Source organism: Heterocephalus glaber, unplaced genomic scaffold (genome assembly GCF_053883595.1).
Source record: "Heterocephalus glaber isolate CG9 unplaced genomic scaffold, H.glaber_assembly_v1.0 deba00001465, whole genome shotgun sequence".
NCBI lineage: Eukaryota > Metazoa > Chordata > Mammalia > Rodentia > Bathyergidae > Heterocephalus > Heterocephalus glaber.
Window position 1 is genome coordinate 1,521,086 of NW_028258312.1, and position 27,636 is coordinate 1,548,721.

The following is a 27,636-nucleotide window of genomic DNA, read 5'->3' on the forward strand; positions in this document are numbered from 1 at the left end:
TAAATTGACCAGGCAGGGCTCAAATTTGCTATCCTTTTGCCTCAGCCTCCCAGAGTACTGGGATTACAGGCATACACTACCACATTTGGCAATAGGTAATTTTTGAGTACCAGGCACAGTGCTAGATAATGAGGCTATAGCATTGGGTTAGTCAGACAATTGTCCTTAACCTTGTAGAGCTCCCAGTCAGGTAGATTCTAATAGTTATAAGTTTGTGAAATAGAAATAGAACTTCACGGACCTCCAAAGACTGCCCTAGTAGGATTGAGGGGTTGGGCAGTCCCTAGCTCTGGTTTCTGTTGTTGCCTTCTGAGATGTAAAGGAGGCCTTGGCAGGAGAGTGGCAGTTCCACTCATAAGGCTTTCAGCAAAGCTCAGGATGGGGAGCCCTGGGACCATAGCAGAGGTGGCTCTGAAATGAGGCTGCTGCAACAGGGAGTTTTCCTAGGGAATACTCTGCTTAATATTTTTAGCGCGTGGTCATGGCAGAACTAAATGTAGTTTCTGATCCCAAATTGGTAATAAATGCAGACATATTTAGAGTCAGAAACAATGCATTTAAAATCCTCTGCTCCTTAATTGTCTTGCCAAGTGCTGAGTTTAGGTTTCTTTGTTTCTTGGCTACCTACCCAACCTCCCACCATCTCTTGGAGAAGGCGCCTGGATTTTCTCTGGGTGTGGGGTGGGATTGTGAAACCCGTGAGTTATGGCTCTCTGAGCTGTGTTGAGAGGCATCTGATTTTTGTGTTTCTGCCCACGTATGTAAATGTGTATGTTTTAAAATTCATTTCCCTTTCAAGTTTTTAAAGCTCTTGTATTATAAATAATCTTGTGTTCTGAGTCATGTTAAAAATATAATGTTGTAGTTGCTGACTTACCTGGAAGGCATAGTCATTGCCAACATGGCAGTAGCGAGTTCTGTGCTTGGTGACCCATCCTCTTATTGCCATCAAGTGTTTCTGTAAGTAAATGCTGTTTTCTTGAGGCTCCTCGATTGGGTTTAAGGAGTATCCTAATTGTTACCTATTATCAATACAAAGTTGTAATTTGTGTTTCAAGCTGCCCAAAACAGTATCCAATTTTTTAGTGGCATATTTCTCAGGAAGGTTTTCTTTTTAATAATCGTGCCACTGAGCCTCAGATGTGGAAAGCCCTTATCTACTGGTGGTGAACAGAACCTTAACCTCCTGAGGGACCTTTTGTATGTTTGGTTCCATAATATGGTGCCCAGTATGTTCAGAGAACTGAGGTTATTGCTAAAATATCTCTGTGTTATACTTGTTTCTAGAGTATAAATGTGGTGTACTTAAAATTCACAGTGGCTCAGAATATGGGTTGATATTTTACTGATTTGCAGATAGTCCTTTTGGAGCCATAGACTGGAAGTCTTACCTTTTTCTCTATTTTAATCCCATTAAGAGGCCCTGACATTGTTTGGAAGCGTGGAGACCACAGGGGAAAGGAAAGATAAACTCTGATCCCTCTCGATCTGCAAACTGTGGTATGTGGAGAGAATGTGTGAAACTTTGTGATGTTCTTTGGGAGTAGGTATAGGGAAAGTTCATCATGCCTGTTGTCAGGAAATCCAGTTACTACCTATTTATTTATGCAAGCAGATACACAGTAAGACTTTAATGGGTGAAAAGGGGCTTCAACTGAAGGGAGCTAATAATGATCAATTAAAGGGGGATCAAGCTGTTCTCAGAACAAATAAAGCAACAAGCTTTGATGGATTTGCTACGGTGGGCTAATGTCCTGGGGGCACAACTCCAAAAGATGTTTCTTCTTGTGTAAGACTTGGACCACCAGTTGAACATGGTCAGCTTATCCTAGGAATTGCTAAATGTCTCTTGTAGTAGGTACCATCATCCTGTGCAAATATTCTGGCTTTGTGGTTTTGTCCAGGGTTTGTGATAGGGCTGAAGGACTCTAGGTGCTTTGGTTCTTACAACTGTTGAGTACTAGCCATTTAAATCTTCCCTTTTCTTCTCTGGGTTTCTTTTTCAAGCAAGATTCTTTAACATTACATCACTATACAAATCCTACTGAGTAGGGTCCAGGCATTCCTGATCCTCTAGAGAGAAATCTGTGGCCATATTCTGAATGTCATCAACTTCATTTCCTGGCTTCTGGGGTGTCTGCCATCCTCCCTAGGGAACTCTCACCACCTGCAGGTTACAGAGCAACAGAGGTTGTAGTAGAGTCACTTGAGCCTCCAGAACAGAAGAGAGGGTACCTGGTTATCCCAGATATTATTTTAAAACAGTAGAGCAAAAGGGAATCCTGAGACCCTAACTCTGTCAATGCCAGCTGCCTTTGCCCAGGGTGATTCCAGCAATCTAGTCTATTGGACTTGCTTTGAGTACTTTTGCTCTGCCTGACTTTCCCTTAGAAGTAGAAGAGCAGTAACAGAAATTTGGAGACAGGCCCAGGTCATCTGTAAGCTGGGCTCTGAAGTATCTGCTTGCTTTTGGTAAGCTAGTACTGATGCAGAGCCAGCTATCCTTGATTAAAGGTTTCAGAGGAAATGTATCTATAACCATTGAACATGTAGTCTAGGTGTGTGGGTAGACTCATGATTCAAGAAAGGTGGCCTCCAAGGAATACAATCCTGGATGGAATGAAACCCCCACTGCTTTTGTCTATCCTGTCTTTTATTCAGATTTGCTCCTTATAATAGTTAATACTGAGTTAAAAGCTTCTTGAAGCTCTACTTCATGTCAGACACTGAGCTATATGCTCTGTCATATTATTTAGTCTAATGACCACACTCCTAAATAGTTACTATCAAGTCCCTTTACAGATGAAGGAATTGAGACTTGGCCAGATTAAGCATCCAGCCTAAAGACACACAGCTAGTCAGGGAGGCCTGAGTTGAAATCCAGAGCCTGTGTTTTTTCCATTGCAATGTAGTGGAGATGGAATAGAATGGAGCTCTGCTAACCTTTGTTCTTATCACCAGATACAGGCTAATCACTCTCAGGACCGTAGGCAGAGTCAAGTAGTCACTGGCCCACTGTCTGTTAAGAGCTTCAATTTACTTCAATCTAGTAAAATTGCCCTGGCCACATCCAGACTATTTCTCTAATTTATCTGGTCACTTTCAGGTATGCTTAGTTAAGCCCCATTCATCTTTCTGTGCTTCATATTCTTTTTTTGCCATGTAAAAACAATCTCATCTTAGATGGGTGGTAGGGTGTCAGGATCATATAAATAGTTGGAAATGAGTTTAGATACTGTCTTGGCCAGCTTTTACTGAATATAGATTTCCCCTCCTCTCTGTTGAGTTCTTGCCAGACATTTGGGTATATGTGAGGGTAGTGTTTGGCACTAGGCTCTGTGAGGGGGAGCAGCGATGCTTTGCTGAATGTACAGCTAGCAAACTTGAATGATGAGAGGTTAAGAGATTAAGCCACAGAGGGAGCCAGTGACCTGGCTGTAGTCTGAATCAAGAGCATTCTTTCTTTTGAATGTCCCTGTCTCTGCTGTGGGCTGGGCTGTACATTATCAAGGACATTTAGTAATCTAAAGGTGTGGGTGTTGGTGTGTGGTATAGAAACTTGGACCTGGTAAGGATGGGTCTCTCCACAAGAGGGCCCCTGTAGGCCCATTTAAAAATTTCTGCCCTGACATAAAATGTGCCTTTTTATTTTTATTGTTGCAGAATAAATAAAATGATGAGTCCAGTTTCATTGGCTGATTTCACAGACCACTGGAAAGACAGCATGATTTGTGGGAAGAGCATAGGTTCTGGAGTCAAACTGGCTTTGAGTCCTCACTCTGCTAGTCTCTGGCTGCATGGACTCTGGCAAGTTATTTAACCTCTCTGAATTTTGGTCCCTCACGGGTAAAATGAGCAGCGTATTAGAAACACCTCAGAGAGTTGTTGTGAAGAGTAAATGAGCCCAGTACTTTGCTTGGAACATAGACAGTACTCCATAAATGTTGACTGTAGTTATTATTTGACAGAATTTATTTTCCTTTCGGATATCCAGTTATTGCATTGAAATACTGGAGGATGAGGTGTCACTATGGTATTCTCTCTCTCCCCCTCACCATTTACTGCAATTATGATTATTACAGCTCTACTAAGTGTAAGAACTACAGCTCTTGAGCAGTCTGAGGCATGGCTGAGGTTCATAGAAGGCCATTGTGCCTGATGGAGTTCTTCTTGAGAATTTCCTCCCTGCCCGATCCTCCTGCTGGTGTGACTGAGCCCATCACTGTCCCGAGGATATATATGTTGGAGGTGACTCTATACCATCATAGGAACCTATTGTATGGCATTGGATAATCTCTGCATAGTTCCACTGGAGGTCCCCTCCCTCTGTTATTAAGACCCTAGTGGAATGTTGAAAAAAAAATCACATTTAATCTCCTGGAAATCCATCTGTTTTATGGATTCCATTTGTTTCTTATGTTGGAATTCCATCATGTTCCTCAGCTCCTCTATTTTTTATTTGTGTCCTCTCTAGATTTATTAATCATGTCTTGCACTATGGGCACAATCTCTGCTGTTATCTGAGAAATTATTTCTGATTTCATTTTTTCCAGATCCTCTTTTGTTGACAGTTCAGGGAGTCCAGGTGGTTGAGTATCAGATTGTTCCATCTGGTTTCCCTTTGGGGTTGCCTTAGGTGATCTGGAAGTCTGGTTTTGAGACTTATGTGTCTTCTCATTCTGGGGGGCGGGGTGTGCTGCTGGCACCTGTGGCTCACCTCCTTGGCGCTGGGGACAGCTCTGCTCCTCAGTGCTGGGGGTGGTGGTAAAAAAAATCACATTTAGATAAGTGGTCCTAAATTTCCAGACTTCAGTGATCCTCTTCAACTTTTCAAAGTGTTCTGTCCTTGTGCCTATGACTTCATTTTCTCTTAATTCTCTCCTCTTGACCCTTGTAATTCTGTGCTAATCTTATTGTTGCTCCTCTGGGTTCCTTGCTTGCCCCGTTTCTTTTCCTACCCTGCAGCCATGAATTAAAGACTATTCTTGGCCTGCTGTCCTTTTCTAAGGTTTGTCCCTAAGACTGTGACTCTAATCTTGTTGCTTTGGTTGTCACCTGTATGCCAGTGGCACCAAAACTTTACCCTGCTTTAACCCTCTTAACCTTCTTGTCTTCAACAGGTATGACATTGCTAGAGTTCTGGATCCACTGACAAGCTCTGTGCATAATGACACTAGACTATGGTTATTCTGTCTGTAGATAGTGGCTTCCATGTCTGTGGGTCCTTAGCAGTCCAAATGAAAATTGAGCCGTAAGCACCCTTCTAGTGTTCAGGTTCTTAGAAGGCTGTGGCTTAGCTACCTTCTTGAAGATCTGTACTTTTCCCTACTGGGATACAAGCTGGGTAGATCATGTCTTTCTACCTTCTGGGGTACAGAATATTGAGAAAAAGGTGAGGAATACTCCTTCATATGTCATCCCTTCTTTTTTTGCCCTCTTTCTAGGGCTCTATAGTTTCAACTGGGCCTATGGAACCATCCTGGGCTCCCTCTGCTCTGTGGTAGGACCAGAACCTGGCTCCTGGAAAGGCTTCTCTTGGGCTCTCCCTTGCTGGCTGCAAGAGTAACTTTTGCCTTTGTAACTCTCTGGTTAGGTAGACGCTTGGGTTCATTATGAACCTCCCACCTGCCAGCAGCTTCCTTTACTCAGTTTCCTTCCTGAGTGCCTTGGCTATGCGAATAGTCTCTTGTTTGGTTGGCCCTTGGCATAACTTCAATAATTGGGACAAATTCTATCTTCATTGTACAAAAGGCCAGTTCTGAGTCCATTCTAGCCAGTTGGGCTGGACTGCAGTGAATAGCCATGCTTTTATTGTTCAAAGGCTCTTTCTGTTTTGGTTTCTGCCTTTTGACTTTCGGTTTAGTTTGTGTCTTAGGGAAAAAAGCCTTTTTGCCTGACTATTCCGAACTTGTTTCTCTTGTCCTTCAAATTATTCTTTAAAATTCTATTAATTTTTTTAAGCTTCTGCACATTGTTCTTCCTTGTCAGGGATGTCCTTTCAGCGTCCTCTTTGCATTGTTTTTACAGCTTCGTATTTGTCTGCTTAAATTAGGTGGTGAGCTTCTGTTTGTGTAGAGGTGAGTGACTGTGTGAGTGTGTATGAGTTTGTGTAGCCCATAAATAGTAATGAATGTGGGAAAAGCTCATTGTCTACCCTTCAGTGTGTAAAGCAGGGGATTGTCTTACAGCTGTTCCTGCAGCTGGCAGTTCCCCATTCCAGGGGCTTGGCTCTCTGGATGTCAGAACACTGGGAAAAGCTCTGTGTGGGCCAAGATTGCCTTGGGATTTCAGCAGAAAAGTCACTTGAGTCTTTCCATTTTCAAGCCTGAGAGTCTCTCTACTAGTTTGAGGCATGGGTCAGCTGGAGAGTATGTGGATTTTGGAAAGGTAGGAGCTCTGGGGAGTGAATCCAGTGTGCCTGCCCTGTCCAGGCAGAGGCTCCAGGGGCAATAGTCATCATCCCAATTCCACTGATGGGAGAGATAGCCAGCTGTGAGGGCTTTGTTTAATCTACCCTACCACTTTTTGAAATAGGAACCCCCCACCCCCACCCCACTTCCTCCAACTGGGGATTAAACTCAGGACCTTGGGCTTCCGAGGTAGGCCCGGGTGCCATTGAGCTAAATTCCTGGCCTGAAATAGGAACTCTTATAGTGTTCATTTTATAGGTAAAGAAACTGAGATTTAGTGAAGGTATGCTCTAGATCACATAGCTAGGAATTGGCAGAACCAAGAACCAATCTTAGGTTTGTTGGACTTTAAATCTGTGTGTTATGGTTTCTACCCAATGTTTTTTTTCTTGTTTCTTTGCTTCAGTTTCCTCCTTATAAAATAAAAACAATAGGGCTGGGGATTTAGCTCAGTGGTGCCTCAGCCTGTCTCACAAGGGCAAGGTCCTGAGTTCCGTCCCCGGTACCAAAAAAAAAAAAAAAAAAAAAATAGAAACAAGAATTCATATCTTTTCACTTTTTCTAAAAGATTGGGGAAAACAAATACATGGACAATAGAGTGTAGGTAAAATGGAGCCTTAAGGCAGGTTTCTGAAGTGACTACTTACATAGGACATTTACGACCTTTTCCTGGTCTCCCTGTGCTCTTTCCTGAGACTCACAGCACCAAGTGTCCCTGTGGCCAGCCAGCCTTGTCAGAAGCTGCCAGAGACCAGTCAAACCCCTTCCCCCACTTCTTCCCTCTCTTTTGGCCTCTTGCCATTCTCATTCCATTCTTTTGTTTTCTTTTCTCAGAGAAGACAAAACTTACCAGCCGATGTCTTGTTTACATGGAGCCCAGTTCCCTCCCCTAGTCTTGTCTGAATTGAGTGGAGGATGTGAGGCTCTGAGGGAGGTGGGGGTTAGGTGGCCTCTTCTTACCCGCTCCATGAGCATCTGCTCTGGGCTGCAGTAAGCTGGCAATCCATATTTCTGAGAGCATCCAACATCTATTTAAGTAGAGGTACAGCCTACAAATGGCCAGCTTTGATAGAAAAATGGGGATTGCAAGTACCTTATTATCTCTTTTGTCTCAAAGCCCAGGGATACTTAAGGAAAGAGTTACTGATCAGACATTGAAATAGGTTACTCCCTTTTCCTGGACTGAGCGATCATGTTTTAAATTAGATAAAGGCCATAAATGTAAAGATGTAGATCTGTCCTCCATAAGAGCCAGGGTGATGGGAGGGTTTATTCTGTAGGCTGTACAGGGGCTAGTGATCATGTGAATCCTGGGTTTGTGGGTGGCAAATGGATTGGCGTGGGTACTCTCTTCAGGCCAGGCATGCCAAATTATGCCTCAGTGGGAAGCCATGACTTTGGCTTTATGTGAGGGACTAGGGTTTTTTTTTTTTTTTTTCTGGCTGCTCTATGATTGTGATGGTGGGCGGTCCTGACAGAATGTATCTGTATCCTGCTTTCCCTTGCCCTCTTTCCCTTCTCCTTCAGCATCCACATGAAGCCCAGGGCAAACAGCCTGCATTCTCTCCATCTGCCACTTCTTGAGTGAAGACCAAGACCATGTGACATGGCTACAGACAAGCGCATAAAAGGACACAGGACATTGTTACACATGCCTGCATGCTGCAGAGTTTGTACTCTGCAGAGAGTTTGCACTCTCTGTGAGTGTCCCTGCGAAACCTGGGAAACTTATCTCATGCCTTTCTGTTGGTCTCACTTCACCTATGTCTCTCCTAAGTCCTCCAGCCCTCATTCTCTATCCCTGCCCTCTGCCCCTTTTCACAGAAAAACATATGGAGGCAATAATAGGTCAGGTATGTAGTGCATCTGGAATTATTGAGTGGAGATGAAAGATCTATTTGCGAATCGATCTCTCATCCTTAGTACTGGCAGAGAATGCTCCTGATGTGTGTGTGTGTGTGTTTGTGTGTGTGTATGTGTGTATGTGCATGCATGTGCATGCAGGAGATGGAGACAACTGGGAGCCCTGTGGGAGCTGCTGTTTCTCTTACCCTTTACTCTGCTTCCCACTCCAGGAGGTGGGGAAATTACTATTTGTGCATCAGCTGCCCCTCTGACCTCCTCTTCTTCAGCCCCTTCTGGGGCTTCTCTTCCTGCTCATTTGTCATTTTGCCCTTGACTTCTTTTTCATTTCTCATTTATCTTTTCCCCAATGCCAGTCAGTGTTTATCCTTGGCTGTAAGAAGGGAGCATCTAAGTGTGTGTGCCTGTGCACATGCAGGAACACTCTCATGTCAGGGAAGGAAATCTGTGGCTTGTGGGTTAATCTTTCTTTTCTTTCATTATATGTTGTCCTGATAATGCTATGAGCCTCTCACTTTGACAGCCCCCCTTCCCGGCCCAAGGCTGTGGCCATAAGAAAGGTATAGGGTATTAGGAAAGTTCCAGGGCCATTCTCTCTTTAGACCCAGCTTCCTGGACCTCCCTAGCCTTCTTGATGTGACAACCTTTGACCCTTGATTGGTCTTTTCTACCTTGGCCTCATTCCCTCTTACACCCAGGCATAGCCAGCCACTGGTCCAAAGCCTCATGCTGTGCTGTGAACTTACTCCCTATCTTTCAGTGTGATTGGTGCCCCCAGGGAGCCAGGTTGCTGGGGAAAGCTTGTGGCACTCAGCTGTTCCATTTTGTTGATGAGAAAAGGGAGGGTGGAAGGAACTGGGAGAAAGCAAGGCTTTCCGATGCTGGGTGAGTGTAGCTGCTATTTTTAGCACCCAAGCCTTAGCTTTCCCATTTGGCTGTGCTTTTTTAGCACAGTGTGGGTCCAGCAGGGCTGTTTTCTTTCATGGCTGCAGATGTCCTTAGGGAATGTTTCTGTCTGCCCCTGAGAAGGTGTGGGCCTGGCAAAAAGGGGATAATTCTGACTATGGGTCCCACTGCAATCATGTCACAGTGCCAATTTGTGTAGGTGAAGCAGGGGAGGAGTATGACAGAGTAGGAGGGTTAAAAGCTAAATACCACACTCTTCAGAGATGTCCTCCCCCCCCAATAATTAATTCACTTAAGTCACTACTAAGTAAACTGCTGAATGAGATGCACTGAGGCTAAAGAATACACAAAAGCAAATTATAAGGGTCTGGGCTAGACACATTCTGAATTTTTCTAAGGTTTTTGTTTTGCTTGTTTAGTTTCGCTTTTATTTCTGTCGTTTTGGTTTTTTTTTAGGTTATTTGCCAATTTGGATTAAGTTTTCTTTTTTTTTAAAACTGTATATCCTTTTATTGGTACGTTTTAGGTGTACAATATAATGACATTCATCATTGGAAATTTGTACTTTTGCATACACTCTCGGTTCTTATTTTTTTCCCCTTCCCCTACCCTCCCTTCAACCCCTCCATCCCTCCCTATTTACAAAGACTTTGTTTCCATTTTTTTCATTTTCTCATATTAACTCAATTCCCTTCTTTCCTTACCCCTCCCCTCCCCCTTCCCCTTCGCCCCTTTTCTTCCTATTTCACATGATCTATTATGCCTTTTAGTCCTTATTTACACTTTCAGTTTCTCACACTAGAGAAACTATTTGGTATTTACACATGTGTCCTGTTTATTTCACTTAAGAGTATTGCCTCAATGTGCATCCATTTAGCAATAAATGTCTCTAATTTCTCATTTTTTACGGATGAGTAGTACTCCACTTTATAAAAAAACCCCACATTTTCTTTATCCAGTCTCCAGTTGATGGGCATTTGGGCTGTTTCCAAGTTTTAGCTATTACAAACTGTACTGCTATGAACATGGGTGCACATATATCACTGTGGTATGATTCTTTTAATTCTTTGGGGAAGATAGCCAGCAGGGGAATAGCTGGGTCAAATGGGACTTCCAGTCCTAGTTCTTTGAGGTATCTCCATACTGATTTCCACAGTGGTTGCACCAGTCTGCACTCCCACCAGCAGTGGATCAGGGTTCCTCGTTCCCCACAGCCCTGCCAGCATTTGTTATTGGTTGATTTCTTGACAGCAGCCATTCTTTCTGGGGTGAGGTAGAATCTTAGTGTTGTTTTCATTTGCATCTCTCGAATGACCAGTGATGTTGAACATTTTTTCATAGGTTTAGTTGCCATTTTTGCTTCTTTGTGTGAGAAATGTCTGTTCATTTCAGATGCCCATTTTTGAATTGGGTCTTTAAATTTGGGAGGTCTGATTTTTTTAAGTTCTTTATAGATTCGAGATAGTAGACCTTTGTCTGAGGGACTGCTGGTGAAGATTTTTTCCCACATTGTGGGTTGCCTCTTCACACTGCTGGTGGTTTCTCTTGCTGTGCAGAAGCTTTTTAGTAAGAAGAGATCCCACTTGTTGATTGTTTGTGCTAGTTCACGGGCAACTGAGGTTTTGTTCATAAAATCTTTTCCTACACCAATGTCCTCAAGAGTTCTACCTAACCTCTGTTTCAGCCAGTTTAGTGTTTCTGTTTTAATATTTAGATCTTTAATGGATTAAGTTTTCTTGACTTCTGTATTAGTTCACTGACCAAAAAAAAAATTTTTTTTTTTTTTTAGTATTCCCAACAGAAACTCTGTTCCTATTAAACAGTTAACTCTTCATTCCCCTCTTCCAGCTCCCTCAACTCTACTTTCTGTCTATGAATTTGCCCATTCTGAGACAGAGGGGAAGCATCTGACTCTTCCCTTTTCCCTGTGAGGACTGGAGGAGGGCAAGGTTTGGGCAATCATTGTCATGCTCCTTCCCCCCACTTGCCTTCATGTCCCCTAGGTTCTGGGGGGTGGTCTGGGACAACCTGCCCCAGAATCCTCCCACCCCCCTCAGGTTACTTTGTGATAGGAAGTATAGCCACTGTGGTAGGAGGTGTAGCTTCACTGTCAGCTTCTGTGCCCCTCCCCTGGTTCTGCTGAAGATTCCCAGGTTTTTTTGGGGTTTTTTTTGGTACCAGGGATCGAACTCGGGTCCTTGCGCTTGCGAGGCAAGCGATGGAACCACTGAACTAAATCCCCAGCCCAAGATTCCCCAGTTTTGACCCTGCCATTTTTCATTGAGATGAGATAGATGTCAACCAAACAGCTTGGATCTCCTGATGTTTCTTCAAACTGCTACCATGACAACTATGGGTATCCACGCCCACTCTGGGAGATGTCTGCCCTGACTGCAGGAGACTTGAATTTGAACTAATTAGTAGAATTGAATTTGGACCAGTCAGTAGGCTCAGATTACAAAACTTGAGTTTAGACCAATAGGGACCAATGATCAGGATCGAATGTAGGCCAGTCACAGGCCTACAGCTGCTAGATGAGCAGCACTGTATATTCTTCTTGGGTTGGTTTAGGGAGGGATATGTCTGGTGTACTGACCCCCCTGTGCTGTAGCACAGGCTTTGTTCAAGTAAAGCCTTACTTTAGTGGTTCTGTAAATCTATTCATAATTTATTTCTGAGACAGTGGCCTCAGAAAGTCTTATAAATCTTTTTAGGATTCTTATCCTAAGTAGCATGGACAGAGTGGTTGCTTGCTTTAAGAAAGAACTATAAACTCTAGAAGCTGCTAGCCCTGAGGAGCTCCAGAGACCAGGAGCCAGTGAAGATCAGTGACAGAGACCAATAGCCAGCAGAGTTGACTGATGGCCACTGGTGGTAGCCAATGTCAACTTATGGTGGCAGAGACCTAAAATTGGCTGTCACCCAACAACATCTAGCTTTAACTGATATTGACTGGCAGCATCAGGGCCCAGAGTATAAAACTTAGGGATGAGGGAATTGGCGCTTAGAGCCCAGAGCCACTAGCAGAGCTGCTCTTTGCTGATTCATGATTTCTGTCTGATTTTTTGTTTGTTTGTTTGGAAATCAAACTCAGGGCCTCGTGCTTGCCAGTCAGGTGCTGTGCTGCTGAGCTACATTCCTGGCTTTGATTTCTATCTGAATCAAGCAAAAGAACCCTCAACTGATTGGCAACAATTCTAAATATTTCATATAAGTGGAATCATACAATATCTGTCATTTTTTTATCTGGCTTATTTCACTTGACATAATATTTTCAAGATTCATATTGCAGCATATATCATAATTTCATTCTCTTTTTTTTTTGTGCTGGGGATCAAACTTCGGACCTTGGGCTTTCGAGGCAAGCAATGGCACACTGAGCTAAATCCCTGGCCCAATTTCATTCTTTTTTTTGGAGACAGAATCTCACCATATAGTCCAGGCTGGCTTTGAATTCACTGTGTAGCCCAGGTTGGCCTTAAACTCACAGTGATCCTCCTGCCTCAGACTTCCATAGGGCTGGGAGTCTAGCTCAGTGGTAAAGCACCTGCCTATCTGCAATAATACCCTGGATTCTATCCCCAGCACAACAACAACAACAAAAATCCAGATTATATCAAAGATTCCTAAATCTTAACAACAAAAAGACACAAACTCAATTTTAAAATGAGTGGTATGGCACAGGATCATGGCTGAGGAATAGCTGCTCTACTAGTGGCAGCCAAGAAGCAGAAAGTAAAAAGAAGAGCCCAGGAGGGAGATAGACCTTTCCAGGCCATGGCCCCAGTGGCCAACCTCTTCAGACCAGTCCCGGCCTTTTTTTTTTTTTTTTTGGTACTGGGCATTGAACTCCTCAGGTCCTTGCGCTTGCGCAGCAGGCGGCGAAACCACTGAGCTAAATCCTCGGCCCAAGTCCCTGCCTTTTAATAGCACAGTTAACTATGTACTCATCAGTCTACTAATCCACCCATAAGTGTAGCACTGCAATGATCCAGTCACCTCCCAGAAGGCTTGCCTGTGAGTTCATGAGGCTTTGGGGGGACATATAGGTATTAACCATGACACAGTTATGTATGTAGATTTTGAAGAACCATCACACTGTGTTACATAGTGGCTACACTGTTTTACATTCTTACCAGAAATATATGATGTTTCCATTTAATCTGCATGTTCATAAATACTTGTTATTTTAGTTTAAAAACTATAACCATCTAAGTGTATGTAAAGTATATCATTGTGGTATTGGTTTGAATTTACTAATGGTTAATGATGTTTAGAATCTTTCATGCCCTTTGTGCCCACTCATATATCTTTTTTAGAGAAATCTAAGTCTTTTTCACATTTTAAAACAGAGTTTGTATCTTTTTGTTTTTAAGATTGAGGAATTTTTTATATAATCTGGACTTTTTTTTTTTTTGCTGTGCTGGGCATAGAATCCAGGGTATTATTGCCCATGGTAGGCAGGTGCTTTACCACTGAGCTAGACTCACAGCCCTATCGAGACATTACATCCTTATTTATGTGATTTGCAAATGTATTTTTCCCATTCTGTGGGTTGTCTTACACTGTTTGATAATGTTTTGTGTGTGTCCGTGTGTGTATGTGTGTGGTGGTGGTGGGAATTGAACTCAGGACCACATGATATTAGACAGGTGTCCTAGCACTGAATTATACTCAGGATAATGTCTTTTGACTCACAAGAGCTTTGTTTTGTTAAATTTATCTTTGAAAAACTTGTTGTTGGGCTGGGGATTTAGCTCACTGGTTCTATCGCCTGCCTAAGAGTGCAAGGACCCGAGTTCGATCCCCAGTACCACCCCCTCAAAAAAAAACAAATGAAAAATTGTTGTTGTTGCCTGTGCTTTTGGTACCATTTTAAAGAAACTGTTGCTCAGCTGGGCAGATGATGAGATAGTGGTTGGAATACCATATATTTACTAAGGATTAATCTTTATGAAAGGAAGGGTAGGAAACAGGATTGAACAAAGAAGAAGTCAGGCTATAATGCAAGTCAGTGGAGGAATTTTGGAGTGAATATAATTGTTCAGATTGTCTTCATTTAGCCAAAATGATTTGATTTTATTATTTATTTATTTTTGCAGAAACATTTATTGGTACATTTTAGATACAGGTTATGATAACACTCATCATAGGGAATTTGCACTTGTACAGGATATATCTTGCCTCTGCTTTTTTCCCATTCCGCCCTCCCCTAAACCCCCATCCCCTCACTATATACAAAAGCTTTATTTCCATTTTGTTCTTGTTTTCACTTTTTTTCATGTCCCTTTCTTCCTTCCCCCCTCCTCCCTCCCTGTTCTCCTTCTATTTGAATGTTTTTTTCTTATTTTCCAATATCTGTTATATATTTTAGTTCTTATTTCCACTTTGTTTCTCATACCAGAGAAACAATGTGATGGTATTTAAACATGCATGTCTGATTTATTTCACTTAAGAGTATTGTCTCAAGATATATCCATTTAGCTAGAAATGACTCAAGCTCATCCTTCTTTATGGCAGAGTAGTATTTCATTGTATAAAAAATACATCATCTTTATCCATTTGTCAGTTGATGGGCATTTGAGCTGTTTCCAAGATTTAGCTAATATAAACTGTGCTGCTATAAACAATGGGTGTGCATACATTGCTGTGGTATGATGCTTTTAATTCTTCTTTTTTCACATTCAGTTTATTGGTACGTTTTGGGTATAAAATACAGTTACATTCATCTTTGGGATCTTGTACCATTACGTGAGTATCTTGGTTCTTATTTTTTTCCCCTTCCCCTGCCCACCCTTCACCCCCTCCACCCTTCCCTATTTGCAAAGACTTTGTTTCCATTTTTTTCCTTTTCTCATATATTTTCTTTTCCCCTACCCCTCCCACTTCCCCTACTCCTCTAGACCTTTTCTTCCTATTACACAATATCAATTATACATTTTAAAAATTACAATATCAAGATCTAGGAGACATTACCACAGATTTTACAGAATTTAAAAGGATATAGAAAGCATATTACAAAAATTGGTTTTGAAATAAATTTGACAACTTCTAAGAAGTACCTTGGAAAACAAATTAATGAAACTGACTCTGGAGGAAATATAAAATTTGAATAGCACCTATTAAAGAAAGTATATTCCTAGCTTGAAAACCTAGCTATATGAGAACCACAGGCTTATATACATTTTAACTGATGAATTATATCTAACATTTAAAGCAGAAAAAAGAAGGAACACTTCTCCCCTCATTTTAGGAAATCAACATTGTGCTAATACTAAAACTGGATAAAGATAATAGAAGAAAGAAGTATGAACATAGATAGAAATTTGTTTAACAAAACAAATTATCAGAAGTCAGATCTGGCAGTATGTAGAAAGTGGTTTTGTTACAGGGATGGCAGTGTTGGTTCAGCATTGGAAGACCCACCCCCAAAAGTCATCATTTTAGCAGAGGAAAGGAAAAAGCCATATGATCCTGTCAGTAGTTGGAGAAAAAGTATTGGACTAAATTCTACAGCTGTTCATGGTAAAAGCTATCAGGAGACTAGAAGTAGAACAGAGCCTTCTCAACAGATCAAAGACATGTACTCCATACTTCCAACAAAAGTGCCTTATATGAATGGAAAAGATACAATGCTTTCTCCCTAAGGTGGTGGTAAACAAGGGCAGATATGTGTACTCTTTGTCTGTCCATTAAACTTTGAAACATAGGCCCAAGCCAAAATAATCTGGCAGTAAAATGACACAATTAGAATAGGATTGGCAAGGTAGAAGTAAAATCTTTCTATGTAGATGAAATGATCATCTACAGAGAAAATACTAAGAAATCTCTAGGAGCCCCTAGAACTTGTATTTGAATTTAGCAGGATTAGAAAACACAAGGTATGTATAAAAATTCAGGTCTGTGTATACTTGCTATAAATGAAGAATTGGATATTGAAATTTAAAAGTTATGTAGCAGAACAGAGGACCTAGAAAAGTAAAAAGAAAAAAAAAAGTGTTGGAAGACATTTAGTACCTAATTTTAAGACTTCCTCTAAAGATACAGTAATCAAGTGTAAGGAAAGACATATAGATCATTGGAATAAAACAGAGAATCTAGAAATAGAACCACACATATATGGTCCACTGAGTTTTGAAAGATTATTTAACATTAACATTTTATAGAACATAAACTCAACTCAAGAGCAGAGAAAAATATAGTGTTTTCAGCAAATGGTACTAGAACACCTGGTATCCATATATAAAAATTAACCTCAACCCATTGTTTTCATACATAAAGATAACTTGAAAGGATCTATGAACTTAAATATGAAAAGCTAAAACTATAAAACTTTAAGAAGAAATTATAAAGGAAAATGTTCATGAATTTAGGGTAGGTAAGAATTTCCTAGGATATAAAAGAGATGACATATAAAAGAAAAAAATTGAAAAATGAGATTCCATCAAAATTTAGAACTTTAAATGACCTCGTTAAAATGAAAAGTAGTCCTTAAACAGACCATATTTATAATGCATATAACCTATGACCAGAATATATAAAGAACTCTTACAGCTCATTAATAGACAAGGCAATTAAAAAGTAGACACAAGAAGATGATAAATAGCCAGTACAGCACAAGGAAAGGTGTGTAACACTAGAATCAGAAAAATACTAATCAGTACAATAACAAGATTGAATTATACACTCATTAGGGAGATGAAGTTAAAAGTTTTAAAAGAACAGATGTCAGCTTAGGTGTGAACCAGTTAGAACTTTCTAATACTGCTAATATGAATGTAAAATGATAAAACCATTTTAGAAAACAATATGGAAATTTCTTGTATGACTGTTAAGAACCAACAGTCCTGTTCTTAAGTTTTTACTTGAGAGGAATGAAAACACATGTTCACAATAGATTTGTACACACAAGTTGACTATCTCTTACCTGAAATTGGTGGGACCAGAGTGTTTCAGATTTTCATTAGAAATCCTCTTGATTTGCAAAGCAGATAGCTACTCCTTCTTTTTTTTTTTTTTTTTGGTTCCTGTCACATGGAGTATTGTTTTCCACCCTTTAACTTTCAGACTATGAGTTTCTTCTTGAATTAAATGTGTTTCTTGTTGAATTAAATGTGTTTCTTGGATCTTGCTTCTTGACCCATTCTGCCAGTCTCTTTCTTTTGATTGGTGAGTTGAGACCATTAACATTGATGGTTATAACTCATACATACTGACTTATCATTGTCATGACCTTTTCTGTTTGTTGGATTCTCCCCCTTTGCATTTAATTTTTTGTCACGCCTGAGGGATTCATTCTGCTGGGCTTCCTGGGATTGTGATCCTCATTGTCTTTTTCTAGGATATTGTCTAAAATGTTTTAGAGTGCTGGTTTGGTATTCCTGAAGTTCGTAAGGTGCTCTTTGTCATAAAAGTATCTTATTTCTCCATCAATTTTGAAAGATAATTTTGCAGGGTACATCAGTCTGGGTTGGAGGTTGTTTTCCTTTAGGGCTTGGAATACATTACTGCAAGCTCTTCTTGCCTTGAGGGTTTGCGTTGAGAAGCCTGCTTTGATTCTGACGGGCTTTCTTTTGTATGTGATTTGTTTCTTTTCTCTAACTGCTTGTAGAATTTTGTTTTTCTGTTGCGTTTCTAGAATCTTAAGTATTATATGCCTATGTGTAGATTTTTTTTTTTTATCACGTCTACTTGGAGTCCTATATGCCTCAGTTATGTGTATGTCAAGTTCTTTTCCCCTGCTTAGGAGGTTTTCTGCCATCACTTCTGTGAACAGTTTTCTTTTTTGGTACCGGGGATCGAACTTGGGTCCTTGCGCTTATGCAGCAGGCAGTGAAACCACTGAGCTAAATCCCCGGCCCTGTGAACAGTTTTTTTATGTCATCTGCACTATCTCCTGTTTCTTCATTGACTCCAGTCAGTCTTATGTTATTCTTCTTTGCATCATCTGGCAGCTGCTGGATTGATTTCTTGTGGTGCCTTACAATTTTGAAGCAATTTTTCTTTTCCTTGTTACTAATTGCAATCTCATCTTCTGTATCTGAAATTCTGTCCTCACATTGGCTCATTCTGCTGAGTAGACTTCAGTGGAGTTTTTAATATCCTGGAAATCTGTTTGCATCTGTTTTATGGATTCCATTTGTTTCCTATGTTGGGATTCCATCATGTTCCTCAGTTCCTGTATTTTTTTATCTGTGTCCTCTCTAGATTTATTAATCATGTCTTGCACTATGGGCACAATCTCTGCTGTTATCTGAGAAATTATTTCTGATTTCATTTTTTCCAGATCCTCTTTTGTTGCCAGTTCAGGGAGTCCAGGTGGTTGAGTATCAGATTGTTCCATCTCATTTCCCTTTGGGGCTGTTTTAGGTGATCTGGAAGTCTGGTTTTGAGGCTTGTTTACATGTTGTCTTATTTCAACAGGTGAGGGGGTGTGCTATTGGCACCCATGCAGCTCACCTCCTCTGTGCTGGGAGTGGTGCCATGGTGGCCCGGGACCCTCGTCCTTGGCGCTAGGATTGGCTCACCTCCTCTGCCCAACTTCATTCTTTTTTATTTTTATTTTTATTTATTTATTTTATTTATTTTTGGTACCGGGGATCTAACTCGGGTCCTTTTGCTTGCATAGTAGGCAGCAAAACCACTACGCTAAATTCCCAGCCCCTTCATTCTTTTTTAAATGGTTTGTCTTTTTGTTTTTTGGTACCGGGCATTGAACTCAGACTTTGCACTTGTCAGGCAGCCACTGTGCCACTGAGCTACATCCCTGACCCTGTCTTTTTAAAAAATGTATATTATTTGTGTTTATTAATTTTACAAAATATTGGCTTTTGTGGCATATATTTTGACCATAACTCTCACTTCTATTACTTTTCCTTATGCCCTTCATCTTGTCTAATAATAATCTCCCTTCTCCCAGAGCGCTGAAGGGGTGAGCCTCTTAGGCCATCATACCACGGCCCCAGAGCGCCAGGGAGGTGAGCCACGTGGGTACCAGCACCCCCTCCCCCCACCAGCTGTGCTAAGCTATTACCTGGATCCACACTGCAGAGTTCTAAGGGTCATAAACGACATTGTTCTGAGCTTGAGAAGATAGAGTAGAAGTGAACAACAGAAAGAGGGCCTCTCTACGGCCTGTTGATGAAAATTAAAGCCCACTGTAAAGGTGAAGAAAATCTCTGCAATAAAGGCAAACCAGACCACCTTAATTGGGGGAGCAGCAATGTGGATCAGAGCAGCATGGCTTCAAGCAGATCCCAGCCAGGGCTTCACCCTGACCCCAGAGGCTGGGGTACACTGGCCAAAGCCAAGGGCTTGCCTGGAAAAGAGCTGCACAGGCACACAAGCAACAGCCAGAGGTTTGCCCCAGTAACATCAGTAAGTGCACGAGACCCTAGCCAGAAGCTTGCTCACCCAACAGGAACTGAGGAGCACAGCCCCCAGCCAGAGGCCCTTCCAGACAACAGCTACACAGGGGCCCTAGCCAGTGGCACATCCCAAGTGTGCACAGGCCCCAGCCAGAAGCCCACCCAGACAGCAGGTCAGCTCAGGGATCCAGAAGGCCACCTTTCTGAACCCAGGAATTAGTGTATTGGTGAGCAGCAGAGAAAAAGCAGCTTGGTGGATTGCTGAGAATTCTTCAATTCTCAGCTCAGCACTGGGTGAGCAAAAAGTTGCCTCAAAAAAGGCCCAGCAGGCTGCATCTGTTGAAATGAGAAGACATGTAAACAAGTCTCAAAACCAGACTTCCAGATCACCTAAGGCAATCCCAAAGGGAAACGAGATGGACCAATCTGATACTCAACCACCTGGACTCCCTGAACTGGCAACAAAAGAGGATCTGGAAAAAATGAAATCAGAAATAATTTCTCAGATAACAGCAGAGATTGTGCCCATAGTGCAAGACATAATTAATAAATCTAGAGCGGACACAGATAAAAAAAATACAGGAACTGAGGAACATGATGGAATCCCAACATAGGAAACAAATGGAATCCATAAAACAGATGCAAACAGATTTCCAGGATATTAAAAACTCCACTGAAATCTACTCAGCAGAATGAGCCAGTGTGAGGACAGAATTTCAGATACAGAAGATGAGATTGCAATTAGTGACAAGGAAAAGAAAAATTTCTTTAAAATAGTAAGGGATCATGAGAAATCAATCCAGCAGCTGCCAGACGATGCAAAGAAGAATAACATAAGACTGACTGGAGTCAATGAAGAAACAGGAGAGAGTGCAGATGACATAAAAAAACTGTTCACAGAAGTAAGGGCAGAAAACTTCCTAAGCAGGGGAAAAGAACTTGACATACAGATAAGTGAGGCATATAGGACTCCAAGTAGTCGTGATCAAAAAAAAAATCTACACATAGGCATATAAATGTTAAGATTCCAGAAACCCAACAGAAGAACAAAATTCTACCAGCAGTTAGAGAAATGAAACAAATCACATACAAAGGAAAGTCCATCAGAATCACAACAGATTTCTCAACACAAACCCTCAAGGCAAGAAGAGCTTGGAGTGACATATTTCAAGCCCTAAAGGAAAACAGCCTCCACCTCAGATTGATGTACCCTGCAAAACTATCTTTCAGAATTGATGGAGAAATAAGATATTTTCATGACAAAGAGCACCTTAGGAACTTCATGAATACCAAACCAGCACTCCAAAAAATTGTAGACAGTATCCTAGAAAAAGACAATGAGAATCACAACCCCAGGAAGCCCAGCAGAATGAATCCGTTGGGCACAAGAAATTAAACGCAAAGGGGCAGAATCCAAAAAAAAGAAAAAGTCATGACAATGATATTAGATTCTTGAACCTCCATTCTGATTTCCATAGTGGCTGTACTAATGTATATTCTCACTAGCAGTGTAGAAAGGTTCTTTTTCTGTTGCCTCCTCACCAGCATTTATTGTTTTTTGTATTCTTGATGATAGGCATTCTAAGCTGAGATGGAATCTCAATGTAGTTTTGATTTACATTTTCCTAATGACTAAAGATGTTGAATATTTTTCATATACTTATTGGACATTTGTACTTTAGGAAATTTCTGTTCAATTTGTTTGCCTATTTATTGATTGGGATATTTGATATTTTTTTTTTTGTACTGAGGATCAAACTCAGGAGTTTGAGCTTTTGAGGCAGGCAGCAGCACCACTGAGCTAAATCCCTGGCATGGGCTATTTGATTTTTTAGTGTTACATTTTTGAGTTCTTTATATATTCTAGATACTAATCCTTTGTTAAAAGAGTAGGTCTCATGATTTTCTCCCGTTTTAGAGACTGTCTCTTCATTCTGTTAGTGTTTGCTGTGCAGAAACTTTTTTTGATACAGTCCCATTTGTTGGTTCTTGTTATTATTTCTCTGCTATTGAAATCCTGTTTGGGAAGTATTTGCCTATGTGTATGACTTGAGGTGTTTTCACTGAGCACTTTCAAAGTTTCAGGTCTTATACTTAGGTCTTTGATCCATTTTTAATTGATTTTTCTTTTTTTTTTTCTGGTACTGGGACCAAACTCAGGACCTTGCATTTGCAAGGCAGGTGCAGTGCCACTGAGCTAAATCCCAGGCCCTTTTAGTTGATTTTTGTACAAGGTGAAAGTTAGGGAACTATTTTCAGTATTCTGTGTATGGATATCCAGTTTTCCCTTTTGCATTTGTTAAAGAGGCTGTCTTTTCTTCAATGTATATTTTTGGTCTCTTTGTCAAGAATCAGATGGTTGTAAGTAGGTTTGTTTCTGGTCCTCTCTTCTATGCCATTAGTCTTTGTGTCTATCTTTTATGCCAGTACCATCCTAGATTTGTTACTGTGGCTTTGTAGTATAATTTAAAATCAGAGCCAAGCATGGTGGGCATGGTGGTATATGCCTGTAATCCCAGTACTCTGTGAGGCTGATGCAGGAGGATAACAAATTTGATCCTAGCCTGGGCAAATTAGAGTTTATCAATACTCAGGGTATTTTGATGCCTCCAGCCTTGCTCTTTTTGTTTAGGATTGCCTTGACTATGCTGCATAGTTTGTATTTCCTTGTGAATTTTAGTATTTTATTTTCTAGTTCTATGAAGGATGTCGTTGGAATTTTGATGGTAGTTGCAATACATCTGTAGATTGCTTTTGATAATATGGCCACTTTAACTATTAATTTTTGTCGATCCATGAACATGAGAGGTATTTCCATTTTCCAGGATCTTCTTCAATTTCTTTCTTCAGTGTTATGTAATTTTCATTGTGTAGGTCTTTCAACTTCTTGTTTAGGTTGATTATTAGGTATTTTATATTTGGAAACTATTGTAAATGAAATTGTTTTGTTGATTTCTTTCTTAGCTAGTTCATTATTGGTGTATAGAAAAGCTATTGATTTTTAAATGTTGCTTTTGCATCCTGCCAGCTTCATTCTTTTGCACTGATACTCAGTTGTCTCAGCATTGGTTGTTGAAGAGGCTGTCCTATCCCTAATTGAGTGGTCTTGGCAGCCTTGTTGAAAATTAATTGACCATTTATGTGGTAATATCTGTGCTTTCCATTCTTTGCTTTTGGTCTATATGGCTGTCATGCCAGCTCCACAGTTTTGATTATTGAGCTTTATAGTAAGTTTTGCAATCATTAAGTATATGTATTCTGACTTTCTTCTTTTTCATAATTGTCTTGGCTATTCTGGATCCCTTGAAATTGCATATGAATTTTAGGTTAGTTTCTCTATTTCTGCAAAAAGCACCATTGGGATTTGATTGAGAGTCCAGTGAATGTTTGTTGTTTTGAGTAATATTGTCATAATTAAAACATTAACTCTGCATTCCATGAACATAGGATGTCCTTCCATCTTTATATCTTTTAAATTTTAACAGCTGCTAGGGCCTGTATTTTGATTTATTTGGCTATTTTAAAGGTGATATGAAAGGCTTTGTGGCCTGAAGGCATTGAACTTTGCTGGCTTAGAGAATGTATGATAATGGGTATGGTTAAAAGTTGGGGATTTAGCTCAGTGATTCTGGTGCCTGCCTCACAAGTGCAAGGTCCCGAGTTTGATCCCTGGTACCAAAAAAAAAGTAGATGATTGCAGAGTCTTATGTGGACTTGGGCCCGAATCTGTTCATATTCAGATAGATGATTAGTTTTCTCTCTCCTCATCATGAGCAATACCACTCTTTATAACTTCATAGCAAATTATTAATGAGAAAGGAAAGGACCAGGGCTGTACCACATATAAAAGCATCCTGGTTGATTGCAGAGTTTCAACCAGGGCATGTTTCCCTTTGAGTAGCTGAGTACAGGATATAGAGGCTTCAGATTCATCTAGAAGTGGTAGAAGACCTGTGATAATTCTAGGCAGGAAATGTCTGATATCTGTCAAGCAAATGATCATGGGAATCACAGTGCGGAGGGAACAGGCACAGATTTCCATTAATTTTCTGTTTTCTATCCTTGTACCGTCAGGTCCCTGACCATGACTCCTCAGAGCCTGTCTCTGTCTAGGATCGCTCCCTTCGGAATGCTGCTTTGGCTGCTGATGGCCTTCTGCTTTACCTTCTGCCTCAGTCATCAAAACCCAGTAAGTGTCTTACTGCAAGTAGGAAGGATCCTTAATGAAGTCTGAGAAAAACCTTTCTCTAACAGGTCTATTGTTTGATGTTGTAGGCTTTTATTCTTTCTTAGGGGAACATGGCTTTTTCTTTTCCATTCCTGAATCTTCTGCCCTCTACTTAAAACTCATAATACAGTTTCCTTTTGGAGAAAAGGCAATGATGATAACACAATAATACTAGGTTTCTATGTACCAAACATTTATTAAATGTTCTTTATTCTCATTTAGTTCTCCCAGCAACCCTATAAAGTAGGCAGCTACAATTATTACCGTTATTTTGAAAAAGGGGAGACTTAAGATGAGAGACTTTAAGTATCTTGGCCAAAAATCACCTAACCAGTTTGAGGCAGAGCTGAGAAGTTCAGGATTTTCCTCAGGATCTGGGTGCCTGTGTAGTGAGCACCAGGAAGACTCTACTTCTTCCTCTATTCCTTTCTTTCTTGTGCTTTCACTGATTGTCTTTATCCTCCTTTCCTTTGTCCTTTTCTTTCTGTTCTTTCCAGGGCGCTCTTCATTAACCTAGGCCTCATTGCTTAGGGCCTCTTGTCTTTGTCACAGGCAGGAGGAGAATGCCTAAGAAGGCCTGTGCTTGGCCTGGGTGCAGCATGCTAAAGCTCTTGACCTTGTTTGCCTGGTCTTTCCCAGCAACAGCATGCCTTTAGCCAGTTCCCAGTGCCCTTCTTTTCCCCTCCCTTGAGAAGTCCTGACAGTCAGTTTCCTGACAGTTTCAACTTTCCACAGCCACCTTCCCCAACCCCTGGGGCTCTCACTAAATGTTGGGTAAAGTGCTAGAGGCTTTAAAACCAGAGGCCCTTGAAGTGCAAATGACAATTGTGGTGAATTTAATAACAATCCAGCACAGCCAAAATTCACCTCTGGCTCATGGCAAGCTTCCACCTTCCCTCTGAAGTCATTTGTTTTCTCTTTGCCTTTCTCCTTACTTTGTGGAGCAGGAGAGAATGTACAGTTAGGAGTCACGAATCCTTTTGAGCTTTTAATGTTCTCTGACTAAGATCCTGTTGGTGCTGTGTTTTGGCCTCTTCTTCAAGGACAATGGAGGACAAGATCCCAGGGTCCCCTGAAGGTAGGACCTGTTACAGCATGAGGTTAGGGCTGTCTGTTATGGCTCAGTGGTAAAGTGGAAAAACACCCAATACTCAAAGAGATCAGGGTTGTGTCCCTAACTTGTGGCTCCTGATGATCCTTGTGCTCCCTATTGAGAGCTTTAGCAGATGTACAATTAACAAAAGCATGCTGATGAATTTACTTAAGGACTGTGTGTTAGTAAGTCCCTTTCAGATAATAGTCCAACCAAATAGATGAGCTTTCAGAGCCATAATTATTCTGACCTATTTATATTAGCTCTATTGAGTCTAGTCTCAGAAAAATGTTAATACTGACTTTCATCAACAGACGCTGCTTTTATCCTTATGTCTGTTCCTAAGCTGTATCCATTTGTCATAATCTTTCATCCTATGCTAAGCACAAGTAGGAGTTGAAGCATCTTTTCTCTTATAACATAAAAATTGCTGCCCTGATGGCATTTAAAATCCAAATTATGCAGCCTGCTATCTTCACAATAGTGAAAATGGTATGGGGGTAGGGATGTTTATCTTTTCTTTAAAGCCTAGAATCCTCACAAGTGCTCCTGATGACCTGGAATTGCCCTCCCTAAAGGCATTTATGCAGATTAATGGACAACCAGGATAAGTTGTCTGTGTGTATCTGTATGGTCTGAAGACAGCCTCCCTCTCCAGCTCCTGCTGTGGTACTTCCCTGGGATGTCTTAGGAGGATTGTAGATGCTAAAGGGTTGTGGTTTAGAGGTACTAGCCTTCAAAAAGGTAGTGAATGGGAATAGAGGTAGTGGAGCCTAATGGAAGGAACACAGGTTCTTTGTATGCTTGTTTTTGCCCACCTTCTTTGGTGGTTTGACCATTCCTAAGCTTTGTTTCCTCATTTGTAAGCCCAGGTTGTTACCTCCCTCTTAAGATTTTAGTGTAAATTAAATGTGACTGTATCAATAAAGCACCTGGATTGGGACTGGTATAATATGGTCAGTAAATGTCGGGTGTTATTTTGGTATGGGAGCAGCTGTTTCAGTGGTTTAATTTGGAGCTGTGTCAAGCTAACTCCTGTCCCAAAATGTTGCCCTGGCAGTTGTTCTTGGTCACAGTGCTGTCAATCCACCAGTAGAAATTCATTCATTCTCTTGGATCTCGAAGACCTTAGCTTTTTTTTTTTTGTAATGGGGATCGCAGGGCCTTAGCTTTTAAGAATATTTTATTCTGATACAAGCACAAGGAAGTATAACTTGGTAAGCTGTTGTCAGTCATCACCTTAGCAGGGATTTCTTGCCAGTCAGTTGAGAGGAAATTGGCATTTGGAGTGATGGTAGTAGGGAAAAGAGAGAGAGATGATGATCTAGCATGGAAGGGATCCCTGAGAAGCCAGCTGGGAGAGAACCAAAGCATGGAATTTACTTCAGAGCTGACCAAAGGCAGCCTGCCTCTCTTGCCTCTTGGTATCTCTCCTGGTCAGGATATTGCCTGGGGAAAGAGGCTAACTTTGTTTGTCCTTCCTTTGGTACTGTGGTTTATCACCTAGCCCATGGAATTATTTGCTTGGGAAGAGGAATGTGCTGGTAGATGTGTTAAGGTGATATCATTTTCCTAGCTTTATTTCCTCAGCATCCAGGATGTAACCACTGGGACATTTGAGCAAGAAACATAAAGGTGAATTTGAATTCACACATGGGCTTTGGAGCCCAACGGGCCTGGCCTTAAATCTTTTCTCTGTTTTTCTCAGCAGTGTGATTTTGGACAGGCTTTATCTGTCCTTATCTGTAAAATGGAATGATAGTTGTACTTCACAAGTACAACTTGTGAATTGAGGCATGGAAGGCACTTTAGTCCAGCTTCTGGCCATAATCAGGGCTTAATGAATGATGGCTGCTATGATCACTATAACCCTATCCTTGTGATGGTGCTTTCCTCAGAACCTCTTCTGGAACTTCTTTTAGAACTGACTGCCCAGCCTGTAGGAGGTTCACATCACTGAACCTTTCTCAGTGCTTCCAAGTCTTTGTCCTTTGAGTTTGGCCAGATGTGATATTTAGTAAAATGTCTAAAATTGCTCAGAGAAAGATCTAGTGTACAGGATAAGCTGTTTGGACAGGGGAACACCAATTTTATATCATCCTTACCGAAAGCTGAGGTGTACTGTAAAATAATGACAAAATTTGGGTTAACATTTTAAAATCTGGTTCAAAGATAATACAAGAGAAGGCATAAAAACATTTTTTTTCTTTTTGGTACCAGGAATCGAACTTGGGTCCTTGTGCTTTCGAGGCAAGCAGTGGAACCACTGAGCAAAATCCGCAGCCCCATAAAAACATTTTGACAATGACAGGATTGTTGCAAAAGTGTTTGGCCTCCCTAGGGCTTAACACATGTAGCTCGGTGGTTCATTGGTCAGTTTCTTTTTATTGAATTTTGATTTTTAATTGACACAATAATTGTACATAGTTATGTATAATATGTGGCATTTTAATACAGATGTACAATGTGCAGCAATCATATCAGGGTAATTGGCATATCTCTGACCTCAGACACTTTACAGTATTTGTATTGGGAACATTCAAAATTTACTTTACTAGTTATTTTGTGATATTCAATTAATTATCGTCAAGCATAGTTATCCTACTGTGTTATAAAATATTAGAAGTCATTTCTCCTCTGTGTAGTGGTAAATGCCTGTAATCCCGGCACACAAGAGGCTAAGACAGGAGGATCACAAGTTTGAGGCCAGCCTGGCCATAGAGATTTGAAGGCTAGTCTCAGTTACATAGCAAGAGCCTGTCTCCAATA

General features: G+C 40.9%; 1 protein-coding gene across 25 annotated transcripts in view; it reads left to right on the forward strand.

Annotated features, from left to right (window-relative positions):
• The window catches only part of Sil1 (SIL1 nucleotide exchange factor), a 301,994-nt gene that overhangs the window by 75,534 nt on the left and 198,824 nt on the right, over positions 1 to 27,636 (forward strand). For 17 of the 25 annotated variants that reach the window (XM_021255897.2, XM_021255896.1, XM_087180674.1 and 14 more), the window contains one exon: positions 23,621 to 23,735. The exons of 6 other annotated variants lie outside the window; for them this stretch is intronic. In XM_021255897.2, the coding sequence (XP_021111556.1) occupies positions 23,631 to 23,735 (105 nt within the window). In that variant the 5' untranslated portion in view covers positions 23,621 to 23,630. Of the gene's footprint in view, positions 1 to 1,418; positions 1,501 to 23,620; positions 23,736 to 27,636 lie in introns of all 25 variants that reach the window. 2 more of the 25 variants (XM_087180671.1, XM_087180662.1) reach the window with 1 other exon arrangement.